Source organism: Cyanistes caeruleus, chromosome 1 (genome assembly GCF_971803275.1).
Source record: "Cyanistes caeruleus chromosome 1, bCyaCae1.hap1.1, whole genome shotgun sequence".
Lineage (NCBI taxonomy): Eukaryota > Metazoa > Chordata > Aves > Passeriformes > Paridae > Cyanistes > Cyanistes caeruleus.
Window position 1 is genome coordinate 18,856,385 of NC_141701.1, and position 19,857 is coordinate 18,876,241.

Consider the following 19,857-nt stretch of genomic DNA (forward strand, 5'->3'; position numbering starts at 1 on the left):
TTGAACTTGCCAACAAATTTGCATTTCCTAGGAAAAAATCTGAATATTTAGAATTGTTTTTCAATATTCTTTTAAGTTAACATTAATTAACACATATGTTGTCTGAGGATACTGAAGTAATTTCTATAAACCAAGTCTTTATTTCAAATATTCACAGAATGAATAATATGTTGTGATGGAAATGAAAATACACAAGTATACAAAAAAAGTATACAAACATTTTTTAGAAATTATCTTCTTAAACAATATCCTTTCCACATTGTCAGCTAAGGCAAAACGAGCTGAATATTCTTTATGGATTCTGGGAAGTCACTGCTGCTGTAAAACACTGAATTATTATCTGCTTTATTCACTGAATTGTCTGTCAGAAGATGAACCCATAGGATATATTGGCTGTGTCTGGTTTCAATTTGTTTTGTCTATAAAAAGTCAAAGCTTCCTGTAAGCATTATCAGACAAAATAAATAAAGTAAGAGAGATAATTGTTTAATGAACTCGGAGCAACATGATTCAGGCAGAATACCCTCACAGATTTTGCCAAAGCTAATAAAATTCTTTTGCACCCTACTTATTATTTTTGAATAAGTATCAACTTTGTAAATTTTTAAGGGCATTTTTAAAACCAATACTGAATGCTGTTTCTTTGTACTTATGACTGCTTTAGTAGTTTGGGCTCTGTTAATAACCTAATTGAAATTTAAAATGAGCTGATGTAGAACTCAGATGTCATCTAGAATAAATATTATACAATCATTTTATTTAGTCTTTGAATCCCTAGTTCTAAGTACTTTAATCCATACAAAAGTCCAATAAAATATATATTTTATTTTTTTTTTGGCATAGCAGTTGAACATTATGTCAGAATTTATGGAATTTACGATATAGTCTTATAGAAACAACAAATACCTTTGCTTCATCTGGCTAAAAAAATGGATTTATGATTGTCAGTAAGGTTCTATATTGTTTTATTTCTTTACTCTGAAAACAAATTCTATCATGTTGACAGGAACAATCTGCTCTAATGTATTGTAAAACATCACTTTATTATTCCTCAATGACATAACCTGGATAAAAGAATTTACTCATTGTTTGAGATTTTTATATCTTATTTCAGATCAGCGTTTGCCGAAACATGATCTTAATGCAATTTTCAGCAGCAAAAATATAATTTTTTTTTTTTTGTTTTTGAGGAATAAAATGAAACATTATAGTAACCTATGATGGTTCAATGCAAATATTTGTGTATCTTTTTTGTGACTAATCGTGGAGAAATAAGAAAACATATTATGAAAATGTAAGCATATTTCCCTGCTATATTCTCCCGGCTTCCATAGAGTGCTAGTGAGGAAAATGAAGGAGAACTCTGATAACTTTGGAAATTTCTGACCTCTTCCTATTACATTAAGCACTATTTTGGGAACTTAAAGTCTCTGATTTTCCAACCATCTCAAAGTATTATGCAAATTTCTATAGAAAAGCAAATTTAACTATTTTTGGAATAAAATGTAGTTTGGAGAATTGCTCTATTTGGAAACATAATGAACAAAATATAGAAAGCTAATTAGCAAATAGTGTCTCTTAGTTATTTTAAATGCAATTTTGGAACAGTGTTTAAGGCCCATTGGGTTTCAAGAGTCTTAAAATGTAGTTAACTGCAAACACATTCATGAAATACAGCTGTTCCTTTTCCTGGTGGATTGACAGCTGAGGATGACTTGGATCACCTCATGAAATTCATTGAGTTTAGGCACAAAACTTTAACACAGTTATGAAAGCATCTGCTGCAACTATTTGAAAGCAAAAACTGAAGTGTTTGTTGACAGTGTATATATGTATTGGGAAACAAATATATTTAATAACAACTATGGGCCTGAAATAGGTCACTCCTAATGTTAACTTTTAACACTGCCCTAAGGCATTCTCAAAACCAAATTTCTTGTCCTAAATCTTAGGCATCAGTCCATAAAAGACAAGCATGGTCTTAGGAAAGGCTTTAGGCATCTTATCACTTGGGGCCCCACAGATTTGAGTAGCAATATAAACCCAAATGGTCTGCTAACTAAACTGCTTATTTTTCATTACTGAATTTTAATTACTGGACAATTGCTGAATTCTCTCATGAACATCAAAATTAATGAGGTCTTCTTTTCGGTGGACTTTTGTCCTGTGTCCCACATAGAAGTCCCATTCTTATTACTTGAAATAATCTTCTGAAACCCTATTATTTTCTAGGATTCTCTGTGGTAAAACTTGAGTTCCCCTTTTATGTCCCTCAATCTCTCCCAGATGTCTAAGAACCTCTGAGGGTATATTTATTCAGCATCTGCACTTGGCTGGCTGCTCTGTGTCTGCTTGTAGCAATTGGAATAGGCAACTTCTGAGCTTCTACTTCATCATTTCTGCCAGCAGCAACTCATCACAAACACCAGTTCTCTGAAACCTTGTTGAACTTCAAGTTTGTGTGAAACCTCAAAAGTGTTCAAAAAGTATTTTACAAATACAAGGGACAGGTGGGCATAACAATTACCCAAGTTTGTTTTCCTGTTTTCTGAGATAAGAAAAAAACCCAGTACTTGAAGGTAAAATTCTGAAATGTTCTTTGAAAGCTAAGGATTCTGAAGGTAAATCAAAAAAACCAGGCACAACCATTTTCTTTGACAGCCTCAGGGTTGGGAATGAAAACACAAAATTAAATCATGTTTTTCAAGTTTGTTTTTTTTTTTTCTAATATCATGTCATTTTTTTCTGCACACAAAAGTTTGCGTATCCCATCAAAATAATAGTGTTCTTGTATATCTAAGTAAGATATAAACAAGAAGAGCTGTAGAGTTATTAAGTCAGCCAAAGTATCTGGGAAAAACAGTATGCACGCAAGTCTTTCTTCAGCTCTGAAATGTAGGCAGTAAACTGCAGACTAAATACAGGTTGGAAACAGTTGAATTTGGCATAATAAAATTATACTTGAAGAAATTGCTGCCAACTCTGTGCTTAACAGAAATGTACTGCTCCTCTCTGGTTTACATCCATGAAAACTTTGAGTGCCTGTTTGCTTGTTTATATCTTTCTAGCCATATTAGGTGTTTAATAAAGTACACTGCTTCTCCTTTGGAACATTCCTTGCTTCAGAGAAATGTTTTATATCCCACTTACTTCCTTGGTTTTCTTTTCATAAAAGCAAGCAGTTTGTTTAAAAAGGAGTTATTTCTGTCAAGGAAAAAAGAAAAATCTTATTCTATGCATTTTTTATCTGAGTTTCAGTATTGTAACCCCTGATAGTAGCATTCCCTTTTTCATGACTAATGTGGTGGATTTCCTCATAATTTTTAATATTTCTTTTTATATTTCGTTTGCTCCCTGTTTCTGCAGCTTCATTTCCTCTGGTCAAGAGTGCAAACCACTTAGTGATAGATTTTCATCTTAGTGCAATAACACGTGTCAAAAGGGAGATGGAGGTGCAAATTTGAAGAATAAAAATCATTACTTCAGAATAATTATATATGGTGTCTGGAGTTTCTATAAAACACATAAGGGATCATACAATGTTAAAACACTACATATATTATGTCCTGAATAGGCTGTAATCTGAATGAGATAAGATATATATAATTCAATAGACAACAGTTCAAAGGGGAGTCCCCTCAACTTTCCTGCAGTGGGAAAAGGGAGGAAGAATTTCCTGGTAATTTTCTCTTAAAGATGATGATGACAATGAATAAATATTAGTAATAATAGTAGTAACAATAATAATATCAATAACATTAACCGTATTAATATCAATAATATTAATAATAGTATTAATATCATTATCAATATAATTAATAGTAATAGTAATAGTAATAGTAATAGTAATAGTAATAGTAATAGTAGTAGTAGTAGTAATAATAATAATAATAATAATAATAATAATAATAATGTGAGTAAGAACCCATGTAAACTCCAAGAAAACCCAATTTGGCTGATACCTGATATTTGAATGATATGCTCCACTTTCTGGATTGTAGGGATACAAAGTTCCTGGTAGGTAGACAATGCAGAGCACATTCTGCCTTACTCTGAGATGAGTGGCAGTGACCAGGGTTGAACGATGTCAGAGACGAAACACGAACTGCTCTGGTATGACACTGCCACAGCTACTAAACAGGAGACCCCAGGTGGGACAGGCAAGGGTAGAAAGACAAGGCAAGATGGAAAGAATCAGACACAGACAGAAAACAGTGATAACTAAAGAAGGGTGTGCCAGCTGTAGCCAGGGTTCATACAGGTGAGGAACAAGTATTTTTGTGTTTTAGGAGGAATGTATGAAGCCAAATATGGATGTGAATTCCATCAAAGTAGCAAGTGAGAAGTAACAGGAAGCCTCATAATGGGTAAACTTGAGGAGCAGCAGCTTTGGATGGGTTCAAAGCAGGGTATCACTGGTATTACCTACAAGCAGTATTTACAGAGACTTCTGTAGGAAATACTGGAGAAAGAGGATGTAATGAAATAACATGCAGGAAAGGAAAAGCCAACTAATAGTATGCTCCCACATTTCAGTCAGTCTTAGAGACTTGCCACAGACCACTGGATTGCAGCTCTTGCAGATGAAACACTTTGTCCAGGGGAATCTCTTGATGGTCTCTGAACCAAAAGGCAGACATGCTTTTTCAAAATATAAGTTAGTGTACTCAGCTCAGCATACTCAAATGTGATATGTCTTCTCAGCTTCTGCTATCAGTGAGTCTCCAAATATATCCTCAGGTAGGGTCGTGTAAACAAAAATCAGTCCCAAGTAAAGTACTTTTTACTGTAATTCTCTCTAGGAACAACAAATTTCCTCCATTTTTATTTTTTGAACCAGTCAAACTTTTAAGCTTCTAAATTTTTAAAATCAATTTTCCTTAGAAGTCTGCAGCTGATACACCTGATACACAGTGATATGCATTGCCTGAGTGAGTATTATCTGTGCTACCACATGGCCTCTGGGGAGGCAGGATTTCATCCACCAGAGACACAACTAATCAGGGCTGGAGCCACAGCAATAAAATAAAGAAAAAGAGAGAGAGAGAGAGCTCTATTTTCAATGTTTTCATCTCATATTCAGACTGACTGAAACATTATATAGAGAAGATCGATGTCATGCCAATGTGTCTCACAGACACATTTCTCATTATCTAACCTTTAGTCCCAAGGAAGTTTCTTGATTTTAACCCCTTTGAAAGATATGTGCTTTCTGGAAATAATCCAATCTTTCATTTAATTTTACTAGGAAATTTTCACAGGACCTTCTAAAACAACCCCATTACACCATTGTAAGCAAATCAGATTTCTGGTTCTCATTTTTCCTGTCTTAAGAAATATGAATAAGCATAGTCATGTTGGAGTAGTTCTTCACAAGTAAATATTATAGTTGAAAATAATTTTTACTGTTTATAGAAGAAAAAGAGAAAAATGTAAAATGGACCAAAGAGTTCTCAGGTATGAAATAATAGTTTAAATAGAACAATTATTCTAATATACAGTCAATAAGTTAATGACATTAAATAAAATCTTAAATTGAATGTAGTAGAATATTCACTAAAATTTAAACAACTTTAAAACTGAAAGATGTATAAAGACATATGTCTAGGAACTGGTTTTGATAATTAATTATACTTTTTCTTTCATTATTATTTTTCCATGTTTGAAAATTATATCGCTTGCTTAACAAGAAATAAGATCATCTGAACCTATGGAATGTGAGGAGAGCGAGGTGCCTAGGAGAAGAGCTAGGTAACAAGGTTTAACACCATATTAAATGCATTGTAGAATAATACTGACTAGAATATGTCAAGTATTCCCACTGAACCACGTGCAAATACAGTCTCATGCTATTAATATCATGGGCCTGTAAAATGATTTCCAATTGACCTCAGCTACCCTTTCAAACACCAGTTGAAGTGAATGACATTCCTGCATCATACATACTAGTAGAATCATTTTAGAGACAGTCAAACAGCAGCAAACAAAGCTATGAGCAGTAATTAGAATGTACAGGTAAAATATAATGATGGTTTTATTATTGTATAAAGGCTCTACCAATTACAATAATTACATCTAGTTATTTTGCCAATTTTTTCTAGGGTTTTGGTAGCCCGTCAGGTGAACATTGGCTGGGAAATGAATTTATCTTTGCAATAACAAGTCAGAGGCAATATTCTCTAAGAATTGAATTAATGGACTGGGAAGGAAACCGGGCATATTCACAATATGACAGATTTCACATAGGAAATGAAAAACAGAATTACAGGTAAGAATCTATTGAAATTCTTTTGACTCTGCTGAGTGATAAATATTGTTCATTGTTCACTTGTCAAATATGAGAAAGGACAATAATATGATGCTGATTTTCATCAAAAATGGATAAAGATTGTAAAAATAAAACAGAAATCAGATTTCTCAGTGATGGAAGGATAGAGTAAATCCAACATATCTGAGAACAAGATAATCTTGTCTTGTAGAACTGCTAAAAACTATAACTTTTATATTCAGATCTCAAAATTGATTGAATATAAAAGAGATTTGGATTCTTCATTAAAACCTGAAGGATATCTACCTCAGAAGCAGAGATTGAAACAATGGACATGAGAATAAAAGACCAAAAATGCTGTTAAACCATCTGATATTTCTAAACTGAAAATTTAGTGTAAATGAAGAGGAGAAACAGAATGCTGGATCTTATTTTGAGGAAATTAAACACAAAAAAAATCTTAATAATATTTTTATCCCATATTTTGTTTTAAGATAAAAGCTTATTAAAAAAAAAAAAAAAAGAAGAAACAACTTAAAGACACAAGAAATGTGGATAACTTAGGCAGTTATTTATATGACTTTTTAATCCTTGTTTGATCTGAGCAGACAGTACAATGCCAGAAAATGAAAATGAAATCCATAAAAATATCCAATTATTTATTACAGCACATCTAATTAGCATAAAACTCAGTAGAGAAACAGGTATATTGTAAACTCAAACATTTAAGGCATGTGAAACTAGGTTTGTATTCTGATCTTTAAATTCAAGTAACATGATTCTCAAAAATGCTGGCTGCCTCCCTCCCCAGGCTCCCCAGCTAAATGGAGGAGAGCAGTTTGCTCTTCCTGCTGGCAGGGCTGTGCCCAGCTGTGACACAGAGTGGTGCCCCTGCCCCCTGGGGTTTGTGGGGCAGCAGCCAAAGGTGTACAAGGACAGAGGATACCTTTAGAAGCAATCAGTATGAATTCAGCTGCTGTGTAAAGCAAGGACTGTCCCTCTGCACAAAAAGGACAGCTCTATCCCCTACTGCTTCCAGCAGTGCTGTGCCTGGCACTGCCCATGGAAAGCCTTTTACCCCAATCAGGAAAGGTGGAGCACCTATTCTGAGGTAGTTTTAGGCAAAGAATAAATATAAGTAAAGGAAATTTCTCAAAAGAGAGGCTAGAAAGAGTTACACAAAACATAAAAAGAGCAGTAAAAGTGGAATCTTAAACATTAAAAGAAGTTCAAAAGGAAAAGATGAGGAAAAATTTTGAAGGGCAGTTATACATAGCTAAAAAATTTATGATGAATCATAGGAAAGGAGTATTATTCAGGGGGATGAATTGAAATGATTGAATTTGCTAATAAAAACAGGGACTTTTTGCTCATCTTTATTCTGAACTAAGGACAACATATATTGTTGAGCAATTGGAAGGCTGTTGAAAATTTAACATGTTGCAGCTCATCTTTAGAGAGGATTTCTTTTTCAGGACTCCTCTGTGTTCATTCATGGCAAAACAGCAAGAGAATGTCTTGTTACATTTCAAAATGAAGGGAAGAGAAGGGAAGGGAAGGGAAGGGAAGGGAAGGGAAGGGAAGGGAAGGGAAGGGAAGGGAAGGGAAGGGAAGGGAAGGGAAGGGAAGGGAAGGGAAGGGAAGGGAAGGGAAGGGAAGGGAAGGGAAGGGAAGGGAAGGGAAGGGAAGGGAAGGGAAGGGAAGGGAAGGGAAGGGAAGGGAAGGGAAGGGAAGGGAAGGGAAGGGAAGGGAAGGGAAGGGAAGGGAAGGGAAGGGAAGGGAAGGGAAGGGAAGGGAAGGGAAGGGAAGGGAAAAGGAGATCCACTTTCATTATAAAAAAGGGAGATCTTTGGTAATATAAATAACATTTTCTGAATTTGGAAAAAATTGTAAAAATTGATCCATGCAAATTCTTCTTGATAATCAAGAAAACCAAAAGAGCTATAAGACCTTTTTTAGACCTGTAGAAATTAAATCAGAGGGAGCATACAGGCCTCAAAGAGTATAATGTTGAGTAACAGGCATATATTCTGCTTCCCATGCCCAAGTCACTTTTCCACAAAAATCAAAGGGAATTTGACTGGAGGCTGTTGACTGCACTTTTGGTTCCTGCTCTATCCCATAGTATAAATGAAGGCCAGAATGAGATCTGCTCACACTCTGTGGTCTCCTTATGGAACAGCTGAAGCTCTTCTGTTGAGTAAATGGGGCATCAGTTTCATTCATACTTTTCTGGAATAAGCAAAAATGAAACATGAAGAAGTTAAAAAGTCCATGTCTGTTGGCCCTTTGGGTTTCAAATTAATTCCTCTATTATTTTTACTTCAGTATATTTGAATATTTAAAGAAAATAACTGGGTAACATGATGACAGTTCTGGAAATAATGATGTGTAAGCCACATGTAAGTCTAAACTGTTTTTCATGCTTGAAAAATACACTAGTGTCTAGTCCAGAAAAATATATGCCCAACAGATACTTTGCAAACCAAAATTACGTTGGGCTATTTTATAAATTTTTACAGGAATGCATCCCATGACATAAAAACTCTTTATTTTACTTGCCAGCATCACTATCTGTGATAGCAGCAATTCCAGAAGGCTGGCTGAATAAAAGCTTAATTATTGAGTACTAAACAGCTGGCCAACCTTCAGAGAGTCTTGTTCTCCCTTTATCTGAGGAGTTGCCATTAAGGATTTAAATGATTCCTCTGAAGCTGAAAACCACAATTCCCAAACTCCTGCTCTCAGTGCCTTTCCTTCACAACTTTCGGGCATTTGCCATGTTTGCTTTCAATACCTCAAACACAGAACAGCACACCTTTTCAAAACTTTAGTTACTCTTATTTGAAATCATTTTGCCAAACAAAACAGATGCTGTCTTGTTTTGGAAGCTTGTTTCTTATAATGACCCACATTAAATGTTGTTTCTGTTAGCAAAAATATGTAATTGTACATTGGCTATGTTCACATTAGTTTCCAATAACATAAGTTCACTAAGTAACAGTAAACCAGTAAAGAGACAAGTTTCTAAGCTGGTCTGGGAAATGGATCAAGTAAATTTGAAATAGAAAAGGGGCATTGAAATGAAAAGAAAAGCTCAAGAAGTAGAACATCTTTAATTTTGCTATGGCAGTACCTTGTATATTTGGAAGATATGGAAAAAGTAAGGTTCCAGTTCTTATGCTCAAATAGAGTTAAAAAATAAAAGGAGAAAAGAAAAAAGAAAAGAAAAAAGAAAAAAGAAAGAAAAAAGAAAAAAGAAAAGAAAAGAAAAGAAAAGAAAAGAAAAGAAAAGAAAAGAAAAGAAAAGAAAAGAAAAGAAAAGAAAAGAAAAGAAAAGAAAAGAAAAGAAAAGAAAAGAAAAGAAAAGAAAAGAAAAGAAAAGAAAAGAAAAGACCATGAATTGATAAAATCTGCCTCAGAAATATCAAAAATAATTTTCATGTTGTTCTTCCAAAATCCAGCCTCAACATTACGCAAAGTTCAATTCAGTCTGGATAACTCCCAGTTGGTGATTTCAGAAGGGTTCTGTTTTTTCTCTGGGCTTTTTGTATTCTCTTTACTACTTTTTATTAGTCTAAAGAATCTATTATTTAAAAGAGTAATGCTGAACACATGTAAGTTCAAATATACTTGTTTCTCTTTCAAAATGAGACAGCTCCAAGAGGTTTTCTGGAAAATCAGAATAAAATCCATTTATCCCAGATGACAGCTGGGAAGAAGGTTGAGATGAGAAGGTGGTTATTGAATCAATAAATGTATAATGATAAATGATAACGGAAACAGAAAATCAAGTGTTCACCCACATGTGAAATCTTTAATAACAGTATCTAAGTGATTTACATCTTTTAGAACATCCTTAGGTCTCTTATCTACACAAGATGGTTAAACAGAGACTATCTGTAAATATTATGAAAATATCTCTGTCAGACTCTTTGTGACTTACACTCTGGCAAGTAAAATCTCCATGCAGTAAGAAGAGCCAGATCTCACAGATCTCCCATTTAGTGCAGTGTTTCTCAATGTAATTAGGAATTGTTTATAGAACTATAAAAACATGAGTTGAAAGGGAATCCTAAAAGACACATGACCTCTCCTGTTTTCCTGTGTAGGCTCTGCCTAGCCCACTTGACATTGTTTGATGTTCTTAGGAACTGTACAGCTATGATACACTGCTGCTCTGACCCATGTCCTCAGATCCTCCAAAACTGAACAGGAAAAATAATCGTGTGTTGGGATTTCAGGCATCACAATTCATAATCCTACATATTAGTTTATGAAAACAGATATATTGATGCTGAATTTTGAACAGCAATAATTTCAGCCTGCAGATATATCTTTTTTTTCTACTTGTGATATAGGAGAAGCACTTCCAAACAAAGCAAGGGATGAAGAATGAGGGAATTACACTTTTCAATTGACTGAGCTTTTTTCACTTCAGAACTGTTAGAGAGGTTTAAGACACTCATCTCCCTGTGACAATATACTCTGGTATTTAATCATTATTTTAGTTAGAAAAGTTTGCTGTTGCTGCAATTAGCAATTGCCTGTTGACAGGGCAATAATTATGATGTAAGGAAGAGTCAGGTGTGTGGGTCCTCAAAGACAAGAAGTTGATGAAATTTGTTGGAAACAGGAGAGGTAGTCATTAAAATTATTCAAATCACTTCAAACTGCTGACTTGATCTTCCAAGTCTTGCAAATTTAGGTGACAGTTTTCAAGCTCTCTAATATCCTGTGTCTCTCCAGGCTTTGCTTTGAGAAGCAAGGTCTGTTGTTGAATGTAAGCCAAGAACTGGTAAATTCTGTGGGACATGATAGCAGAAAGTTTTCAATTCACTGAGTAGAATATTGGACTTTTAACCCTAGTTTGATTAAAAGTTTGTACATTTAGTTTTGATAATAGTATTATTTCTCTCTGTTTTCTAGACAAACCAGGTAGGTACTCTGCTACCAGAAGCCTTGATGTAATGTTAATCTTAGATTGTTTTTTTTAAGGTTGAGGCTATCTATATCATCACCATTGTCGAACTAATGATGGAATTTCTTGCAAAAAATTCACACTTTCTGTAAAATAGAGAAAAATATACTTTTCTTATAAGTGTCTTATGAAGCTTAAAAGATTACAACCTTTTAATTTTTACTGCTGAAAATTCTGTAATAGGTAGTAAAATAAGTATTATTTGAGACTATAAATTGTATGGGGACAGACGGTTTTATGTATCTTTAATTAAAAAACATATTCCACATAATATTGCTCTTTCAGAAACAGAACACAAATAGGCTATTGTCCCTTCCTCGGTGTACAAAATATCATTTTTAAATATCAGTGTGGTTCTTGTTGTTACACAGGCTTTTCAGTAACATCTTCTTGTGTTAGTTGAGCTTTTTAGTCAAAATAGGGGATCAATCTGACTTGAAAGTTTTTTGAGCCATCTGCTTAGCTTCTTCTGTGTGATTTGTGTCACAGTAAAGTAAAAGTAAAGTAAAAGTAAACAGTAAAGTAAAAAAAATCACCACATTTGAAGGATCTATTCAGTCTTTTCTTAAGTGGGGAAGGAAAGGTACAGTGGAAGATACCTAGGAATTCTGTAGCGAAGAACCTCTTGGGACCCAGTTCTGTGCCCAAACCCCAGTACTTTTCTTGCCAAATAGGAAAAATACAGAATAATTTAAAAAAGTAGTCATGATGCAAAAATCCAAAAAGCCTGTAGTAACTAACTTTTCTTTGGAAGCTGAAATTCGATTTGCAAGTCTACTTCAGAGGAAATATCCATGTAAAATCCTATTAACAGACAAAATGGTATCAGTGGTATGCATAATTTATATTATTTGAAAATGTTTTCACCAAACAGTGGTATAAAATCAATAATTTGAAAATAAAAATTAACATCTTTATGTATATATAAATATCTGGCTTAAACAATTTTTTTTATTTAATACTGTCAGTCCAATAATATTCCATGAAGCCTAAATACTGGAAGTGCAAGGATTCAATCCAATGCCCATTAACCAGAGGTCTTTCTGGAAACATGCCAGTGTTGCTATATCATATCAGTGACTAAAACTCACTAACAGCTCATGCAGTATCTTCAGATGTAAGCAGAAATTAAATATAACAATTTCTCTGACTGAAAGTTGATATAAATGTACTAATGGAATTTATGAATTTAAAAATTAACTTAATCCACATAAATCCCAATATACACTATCCACTCACAGCTAATCATTTCCCACTTCTAACTTCATTAAAGTTATTTATCGTTTAATATACAATAGCTGTGACTACCATGGTGCAGAAACAGAGGTTTCCTTCTTCTTTGTTATGGAATTCAATGAGAATGCATTGAGACATGCTGGCTACACTGCAGTGCAGTTGAAGTCTTCAGAAGGTGGTCCAGGGGCTCCTGAGGTAACAGAAGCCAAGAAAGACCACTGAAATATCACAAAAGAATCAAGGGTTATTCCTCTAAAGAGGGTGGCACAGCTGACAGCCCAGGGCACATAGAATGGGCAGCAGACAGGAGTTGGAAGCCACTGTGCCAGTAGAAAACTAAGACCTATTTGCCATTTCTGCAACTTGGTGGGATGAATCCCCTGGGTAGAGGGTGGCTGTCAGTGGCTGCAGGCTGTTCAGAAGGGACAGGCAAGGAAAGAAGGGTGGAGGCATCACCCTTTGCATCAATAAATGGATACACTGCAAAGAGTTGTTTCTGAAGAACAGCCACAAACAGGTTGAAAGCTTACAGGTAAGAATTGGAGACTGGGGCAACAAAGTTGTTGTTATCTGCTCAAGGCCACTTGGTCAGAGAGGCTATTGACAAAGCCTTCTTTCTCTAGCTATGGGAAGCATTGCACTTGCAGGCTCTTGTCCTGCTGGAGAACTTCAGTCACTCCAACATCTGCTGAAAAATTATCATAGCAAGCTGTAGACAATCCAGGAGACTCCTGGAGTGCATGGAGGAATAAGTTCTTAAGCCAGGTAATAAGCAGCCCTATCAGGGAGGATGGAATACTGGATCTGATGGTCACCAACAGAAGTGAGCTAGATGATCACTGACATCAGGATTGAAAGAAGCCTGCACTTCAGTGGTCTTAGAAGCACAGAATCATAGAATGGTTTAGGTTGGAAGAAACCTTAAAGATCATCTAGTTCCAACCCCCTGTCAAAGACAGGGACACTTCCCACTAGACCAGGCTGCTCATGCATTGGTGGAGTTCACAGTCCTGAGGGGTATGGGTCAAACAAAGAGTAAAGATGAAACTCTGAATTTTAAAACAAACAAACCTCCAGGCAAGGAATTAATTAATAGGAGCCCCTGGGAATGTGTCCTCAGGGACAAGGGAGCAGAACAGACTGATAGATCTTTCAGGACACTTCCCATAAAATTCAAGATCTAACACTTCACAGGTGCAAGAAATCAGTAGAGAAAGGCAATAGAGCACCATGGCTGAGTTGAGACCTGCTGGTCAAACTAAAGGGCGAAAAGGAAATGCACAGGGGTCCTGGAAAAATTGTAGGTACACTGCCTGGCTATGCAGGGATGAAATCAGGAAAGGGAAGATGCAGCTGGAGCTGAACTTGGCAAGGGATACAAAGAATCATGAGAAAGGTTCTACAGGTGTGTCAGCAAGAGAAAGAAAGTTGAATAAAGTATAGTCTCCTCCATGAGCAGGACTGACAAAACTGGTAACAACAGATGAGAAGAAGGCTGAGGTATTCAACCTCAAATTTTTTGGCCTCTGTCTTCACTGACAATATCCGTTCCCACAGCTCTTGGGCAGATGGACCACAAAATGACTGGGGAAGCAAAGTCCTTCCCACTGTAAGAGAAGATCAGTTTTGTGACCATCTGAAGAACCTGAACATATAAAATCTATGGAACTTGACAAGATGCATCCCAGAGTCCTGAAAGAATGGAGTTGCCAAGACACTCTGTGATATTTGAAAAGTCATGGCAGTCAGATGAAGATCCTGATCTGGAAGCAAGGTGCTGGAGCTGGATCAGGGCAACACCCAGTATCAACACAGGCTGGGGGATGAACAGATCAAGAGCAGCCCACGAGAGAAGGCCTTGGGGGTCCTGAGGGGTGAGAAACTGAACGTGGCCCAGCAAGGTGCACTTGCTGCCCAGAAAGCCAAATGTGTCCCATTCTGCATCAAAAGCAGCATGAGCAGCAGGGCAAGGGAGGGGATTGTGCTCCTCTGCTCTGCTCTGGTGGGACCTCATCTGGTATATGTTCCTCAGAGCACAAGACATGGACCTATTGGAGCAGACCCAGAGGAGGACCATGATAAACATCACAGGACTGAAACATCTCTCCTGTGAAGAAGAGAAAGCTTCAGGGAAACCTTAGAGAAGTTTTTCTGTACTTAGAAGTGTCTCATAAGAAAGGCTGGGACAGTGTTTTCATAGGGCCTGTTGCCATATGACAAGGGATAATTGTTTTAAACTGAAAGAGGATAAATTTAGACTAGGCATAAGGAAGAAATATTTTTCAATGAAAAATATTACAAGAACAGGTTCCACAAATTAGTGGTAGATACTTCATCTCTGGAAAGATTCAGGGTCAGGTGGGACAGAGCTCTGAGCAACCTGATTTTTCCTGCTCACTGGGGTAGAAGCTTTGACTAGATGACCTTTGAAGTTCCTTCCAACCCAGACTGTTCTATGATTCTATGATTATATTATTTACTATATACTGTAAAGGATTCATATATGCAAAAGCAGTTCAGAAGTTATACAATTTATCAGACATTATCTATTTAAAAATGTTTTATTTTGGTCAAAATTCATGATAGAACTCCTTAATAAACCAGTATCTAGGACGTGGAGGGAAATCAACAATGGTGCTCCAGCAAGCAAATTATTTCCTTGAGATTTTAGAAAAGTATTGTATACCAGGTTTCCTAGGTATACACTGTTGGTGGTACAGCAGCCTTGTTTTCTAGGAGGAAGGCAAAGTCTCCAGTATAAGTCCCATTCAGAATTTGATGTAACAATGGCCTAACTGTTTTGGTACCTACTTATTCAATAATGTGTAAATATCTGTTATCTATTTTCATTATTAGATCTTCCAAGCTATCTCTAAATTGATAGTGTCTTCAGTACTGATTTTATCTCTCCTTTGCCTTTAACAGACTAATTTTCAATTACCTTCTCCAAATTGATATATTTCCTTCATCAATACTGGATAATTCTCCATATATTCAGTTTGCTGCAGAAACTTACCTTCCAGTAGTTTTTTATAGGATATTAATAACAGACTTTCAGTAATTAAGTTTGATTTTGCTCAAATGATTCTAGAAGCTTTTCTTCTCTTTGGCATTTTAGGGCTTTTCCGCCACTTAGCTGGAGAAGCTTGTTTTCCAATATGTTCCACCACAGCTATCACTATGTAACATAGTGGGCATGACATTATCTCCTCCTCCAGACTCCTAAACTTGTTTTTTAAGAAATGGAAAGTATATGAGCAAGAACAAATTATCTTATTTTCCCATAAAGCTTATCTACAATAAAATAAACTTAAATTCAAACTTGAGGCAATGAAAACAAAAAATTCGTAACAATTTTCTAGTCTTCGGCATCATCCTGGATTTAATGAATTTAAGTGATTATTCACATGTTTTCTTACAGGTAGGTGAGATAAAAACTTTTTCAGTGCTAGCATTAAAGCTGTTGAGCCCTAGGAACAGACTGCAGGAGCCTATCTGAGACACTCGATTCTCTGTGCATGCCTGGGGAGAGATAAGCCCCTTAGACAGAAGCCAAATCAGGCAACATGCAGAGCAGAGAGCTGCCTAGAGTTAACCATTAGGAAATTCTGAAAATAGCAAGGCATCCATTTATATCCCCTGACAGTTCACAGCCCACAGCCTGAAGGTAGGAGACAATGTCTTGTCTTACTCACCAAAGAAATGAAAGGCCTTGGGTTAATGCATTCATTTGCTAGAGGGTATCCAGACTGTAGTTACTGCTTCCCAAGAGGAAGCAGCAGTGCCTGCTGCCAGGGAACAGGCTCCTCCGTGAATCTCTGACACTGTGCAGGGATGAATTGACTGCTCAGTGAATGAATAGGTACCAAGTCACTTGTCAATGAAGTGGGAGAGGGATTTATAAGATTATGGTCCCTGCTCCATGTCTTGTTTTGAATTAAATAGGTTTTTATTATATTATGTTATGAAGTAGTGGGTACTATTCTGCTACACACATTTGTACTCCCTTTGAGGCTCAGTGAATCCTGAGTAATTTGCAGCAGGACACATGTTGCTGGTTATGGTATGCTGAGGGGAGTTTTGTGGTTTTAAACCTTTCTCTTGCTGAGTCCATAGAAACCTAACTCCTACCTGGTGGGCAGTAGTCATTCAGGTCAGTAAATTTTTACATAAAAAGTTGAGACTGACAGCAGCTAATAGCTCAACCACTTACTGCCTAGTGAAGAAAAAGTAGATTGCTGTGAGGATAATGTAATTCTAGATAGAACAGTGTTGTGAAATCCTTGTTGAGGGCTACTGCACAGGTACACAAGTCTGATGTCTCAGAGAACTCTTTAATTAATTATAACTATTGACAGAAGAATTATCAATTATCAAACTCAGTAGTGATCTCCTTTTTACATATTTTAGTTCAGTGGAGATTTCATAAGGTCTGAGCCAGCTAACAGAGGTACAGCATGTTGTGGCACCTAAAAGAAAGCTGCACAGACTTTCATATAATATTGACCATTTTTTTTTTTTTCTTCTCCAATTTAAAATGACTATTTTCCTTCTGTTTTTATTATCTTCACTATTGACATTGTCAGTCTTCTTGCACAGTGTTACTCTCTTTCAAGCTGTTATTGCTTCATGCCACCTCTACATTTACATTATGAAAGATTTTCAAACAAGTATTTTAACAAAATTTATCAAATCCTGTGCTGAACGGACTTCACTGACCCTAAGGTAAGAGCTCCCACTTCTACCAGTAATAACACCAAAAAAGAGCTACATCTCTTTAAACTATTTCAATCATCAAAATCATCAAAGCATCTGCAAAGATGCCAGCCAAAAAGTTCTGGATTTATTAGTGTAGATTTTGATATAGAAGTCACTAACATTGTTTCTTCATCTCCAGTGGGCTTTGACATGAAACAGCTCCTGAATAAACAGATCTTGTATAGTTGGGACACTTCTGGATATTTTCCACCCATGAGGAATTTTTTAATGTCAAAACTTCTCTTTGTAGAATATTCAGACATCTCCAAGATCATGTGGTTTTTAAATTCAGATTATCCACCACAGGGACAAAAGTGATGTGATATTTGCCTCAATTTCTATAAAAAAATGAATAGTATAATAATTTTTACTGTTATAATAATTTTCTTAATTAGAAGTTGTGTGATTTTGTAATTCTTTTACTGTTTGAATTAGCTTAATTATTTTATAATGTGTTAAAAGTCTCTAATAATACTTATTACAAACTTTTAATAATTTTCAGGATGTAGATTAGCGTAGTGAAAATTTGTGTACAAAGTGTAATGAATATATGTAAGGACATGCCAAATGTTACAGGATCACAGTGTGAAAATTTAGAGTTTCATTAATGTTTGCTAATCACTCATACACAGAAAATTTATTATTGCAGCATAATGCATCTATTGTAATTGTGCAGAAAAACTAATGCAAAAGTAAAATGCAGAATGAGGAAAAAATCTCCCCATAAAATTCACAAATAGAAAACATTTCTGTACTGGAAAAGTTTCTTTGATGAAGATTCCCTGGTTACATCATTCTCTTCACTATTATCTGTGCAAGCGTAAAATACAGTACATTTTCAGGATCTAATTCAGGTCCATCTCAAAATATTAAACCTGGACATTATTCTTCCCATAACTTCGATCAAAACTGAAAAAAATGACACTTCCAAATGCCAGTCCTGAAAAGGTAGAAAGTCTGAGTACAATAAATGAGATGTGTCTCTGATTTCAATGAGAAAAATTCTTTTCTTCCTGTGGATGACCAAGATCTCCATCAAAGTGAAGTTGACCACTACAAGATTATGATGAATTTATTTAGGATTACTGACAAGATCTCCAGATTAAAAAAATAAAAAATAAAAGAAATCCTGCTTGCAGAGTTTTCTGAAATGTCTACAATTTTCACCATGAGCCAAACATTCAAACTTAGACTTCCACAATGCAGAAGCAATGAATGGGACCTGGAGGCCCCCTCAGAGAATGTGGGCTGTGTGAGCCCCCATAGCTGCTGACTCTCTGCCCACTCTCTGAGCTAAACAGAAGCTTGGTAGACCTGTCAATGTGGCACTGAGCCCAGGCTAAAATATCCTGCCTGTGAGTAGGTTCAATGTCGTGCTTATTGTGACAGTTCAGCTTCCAGCCAGGGCAGAGTGTGGGCAGAATGAGCTCATGTCTGCTCAGAGAACTGACAGAGCAAGCTTTCATCTGCTTGAAAAACACAAGCAGAAATTCTTAGAGTGACCCCTATTTAATCTAGAATGTACATGGTTAAAGTCTCTGAAATCTGTTACCAGCTTCCCAGCAAATCAATGCCAGCGGTTTTCCCCTGTTCTTTTATCATTACCAGCTCAGCTGGCAAGGTTTCTAGAGCCTGAACCTGAGAACACTTTCTGCACTGATTCACTGTATTTTCAACAAATTTTCAACAAAAGGTAGTGTGCTATTTTTTTGTGATCATAAATCAAAAGGTAAAGTGTGCCTGTGGGGCCTGAAGAAAATCCGGCAAAGGCATCACCCCAGATTTTTCAGTAGTCATTTATTGCACCAATTTTTAAGAGTTCCTTGTTCTCTTAGGTTTGAGTTTTGGATTTATTTTTTTTTTTCCTATCAAATGAGTACTTGATTTAGCTGTCTCTATCTCTAGGGTAATGGTAATGAAAAAGTGATATTATTCATTATTTGGTCCACAGCAGCAATGCAGCAAATGAGTTAGACTACAAAACAGAGGTATACACCATGTCTAAAGAGCTTCTAATTTACATAAACTTTCAAACAGATAACAGCTTTGAATGTCAGAGCATAAACTTATTGTGATATCCAATACACTGAAGTTTTTGTTGTTTGCTTGGTCTGCAAAGATCTGCAAGAAGGAGGTACTCAGTCACAATGAAAGCCTAATTAGAAAAAGAAAGAAAAGGGTCTGCTACCATAAAGAGTCTGGTCTCTAGTCTTTTGTTTCATCAGATCCTGAGAGGCTGAAGTGTTTTCAGTTTTAAATCAGTGCTGGAACAGCTCAACAGACTTGACCCAAGTGCTTGTGCACTGTTCATGCCTTGTTTTCTTTTATTTAGAATTATTATTCAGTTGCACTGAAGTAAAACCTCTTTGCACCTACCTCAATGCTGTTTGAACCAAAGGAGTCGTCATTGTGAACCACAGCTCTCATTAGGTCATGACCTGGGTTTTAAGGGGGGAAAAGGCATGTAAAACATGCTGATCTCTGTCAGCCTGGTCAGTGTGGCACCAGGAAAGGACTTGGATCATAAATGGGTGACAGTCAGTTAACCTTTCACTCATAGATGACTGCTTGTTGGCCACAAATGACGCCAAGGGAGATGAAATATGTTTTAATA

At 36.0% G+C, this 19,857-nt stretch overlaps 1 protein-coding gene across 5 annotated transcripts in view; it reads left to right on the top strand.

Annotated features, from left to right (window-relative positions):
• ANGPT1 (angiopoietin 1) overlaps nt 1-19,857 on the top strand; it is a 162,668-nt gene that overhangs the window by 119,355 nt on the left and 23,456 nt on the right. For all 5 annotated transcript variants that reach the window (XM_086880392.1, XM_086880407.1, XM_086880398.1 and 2 more), the window contains one exon: nt 6,102-6,268. In XM_086880392.1, the coding sequence (XP_086736518.1) occupies nt 6,102-6,268 (167 nt within the window). The remainder of the gene's footprint in view (nt 1-6,101; nt 6,269-19,857) is intronic.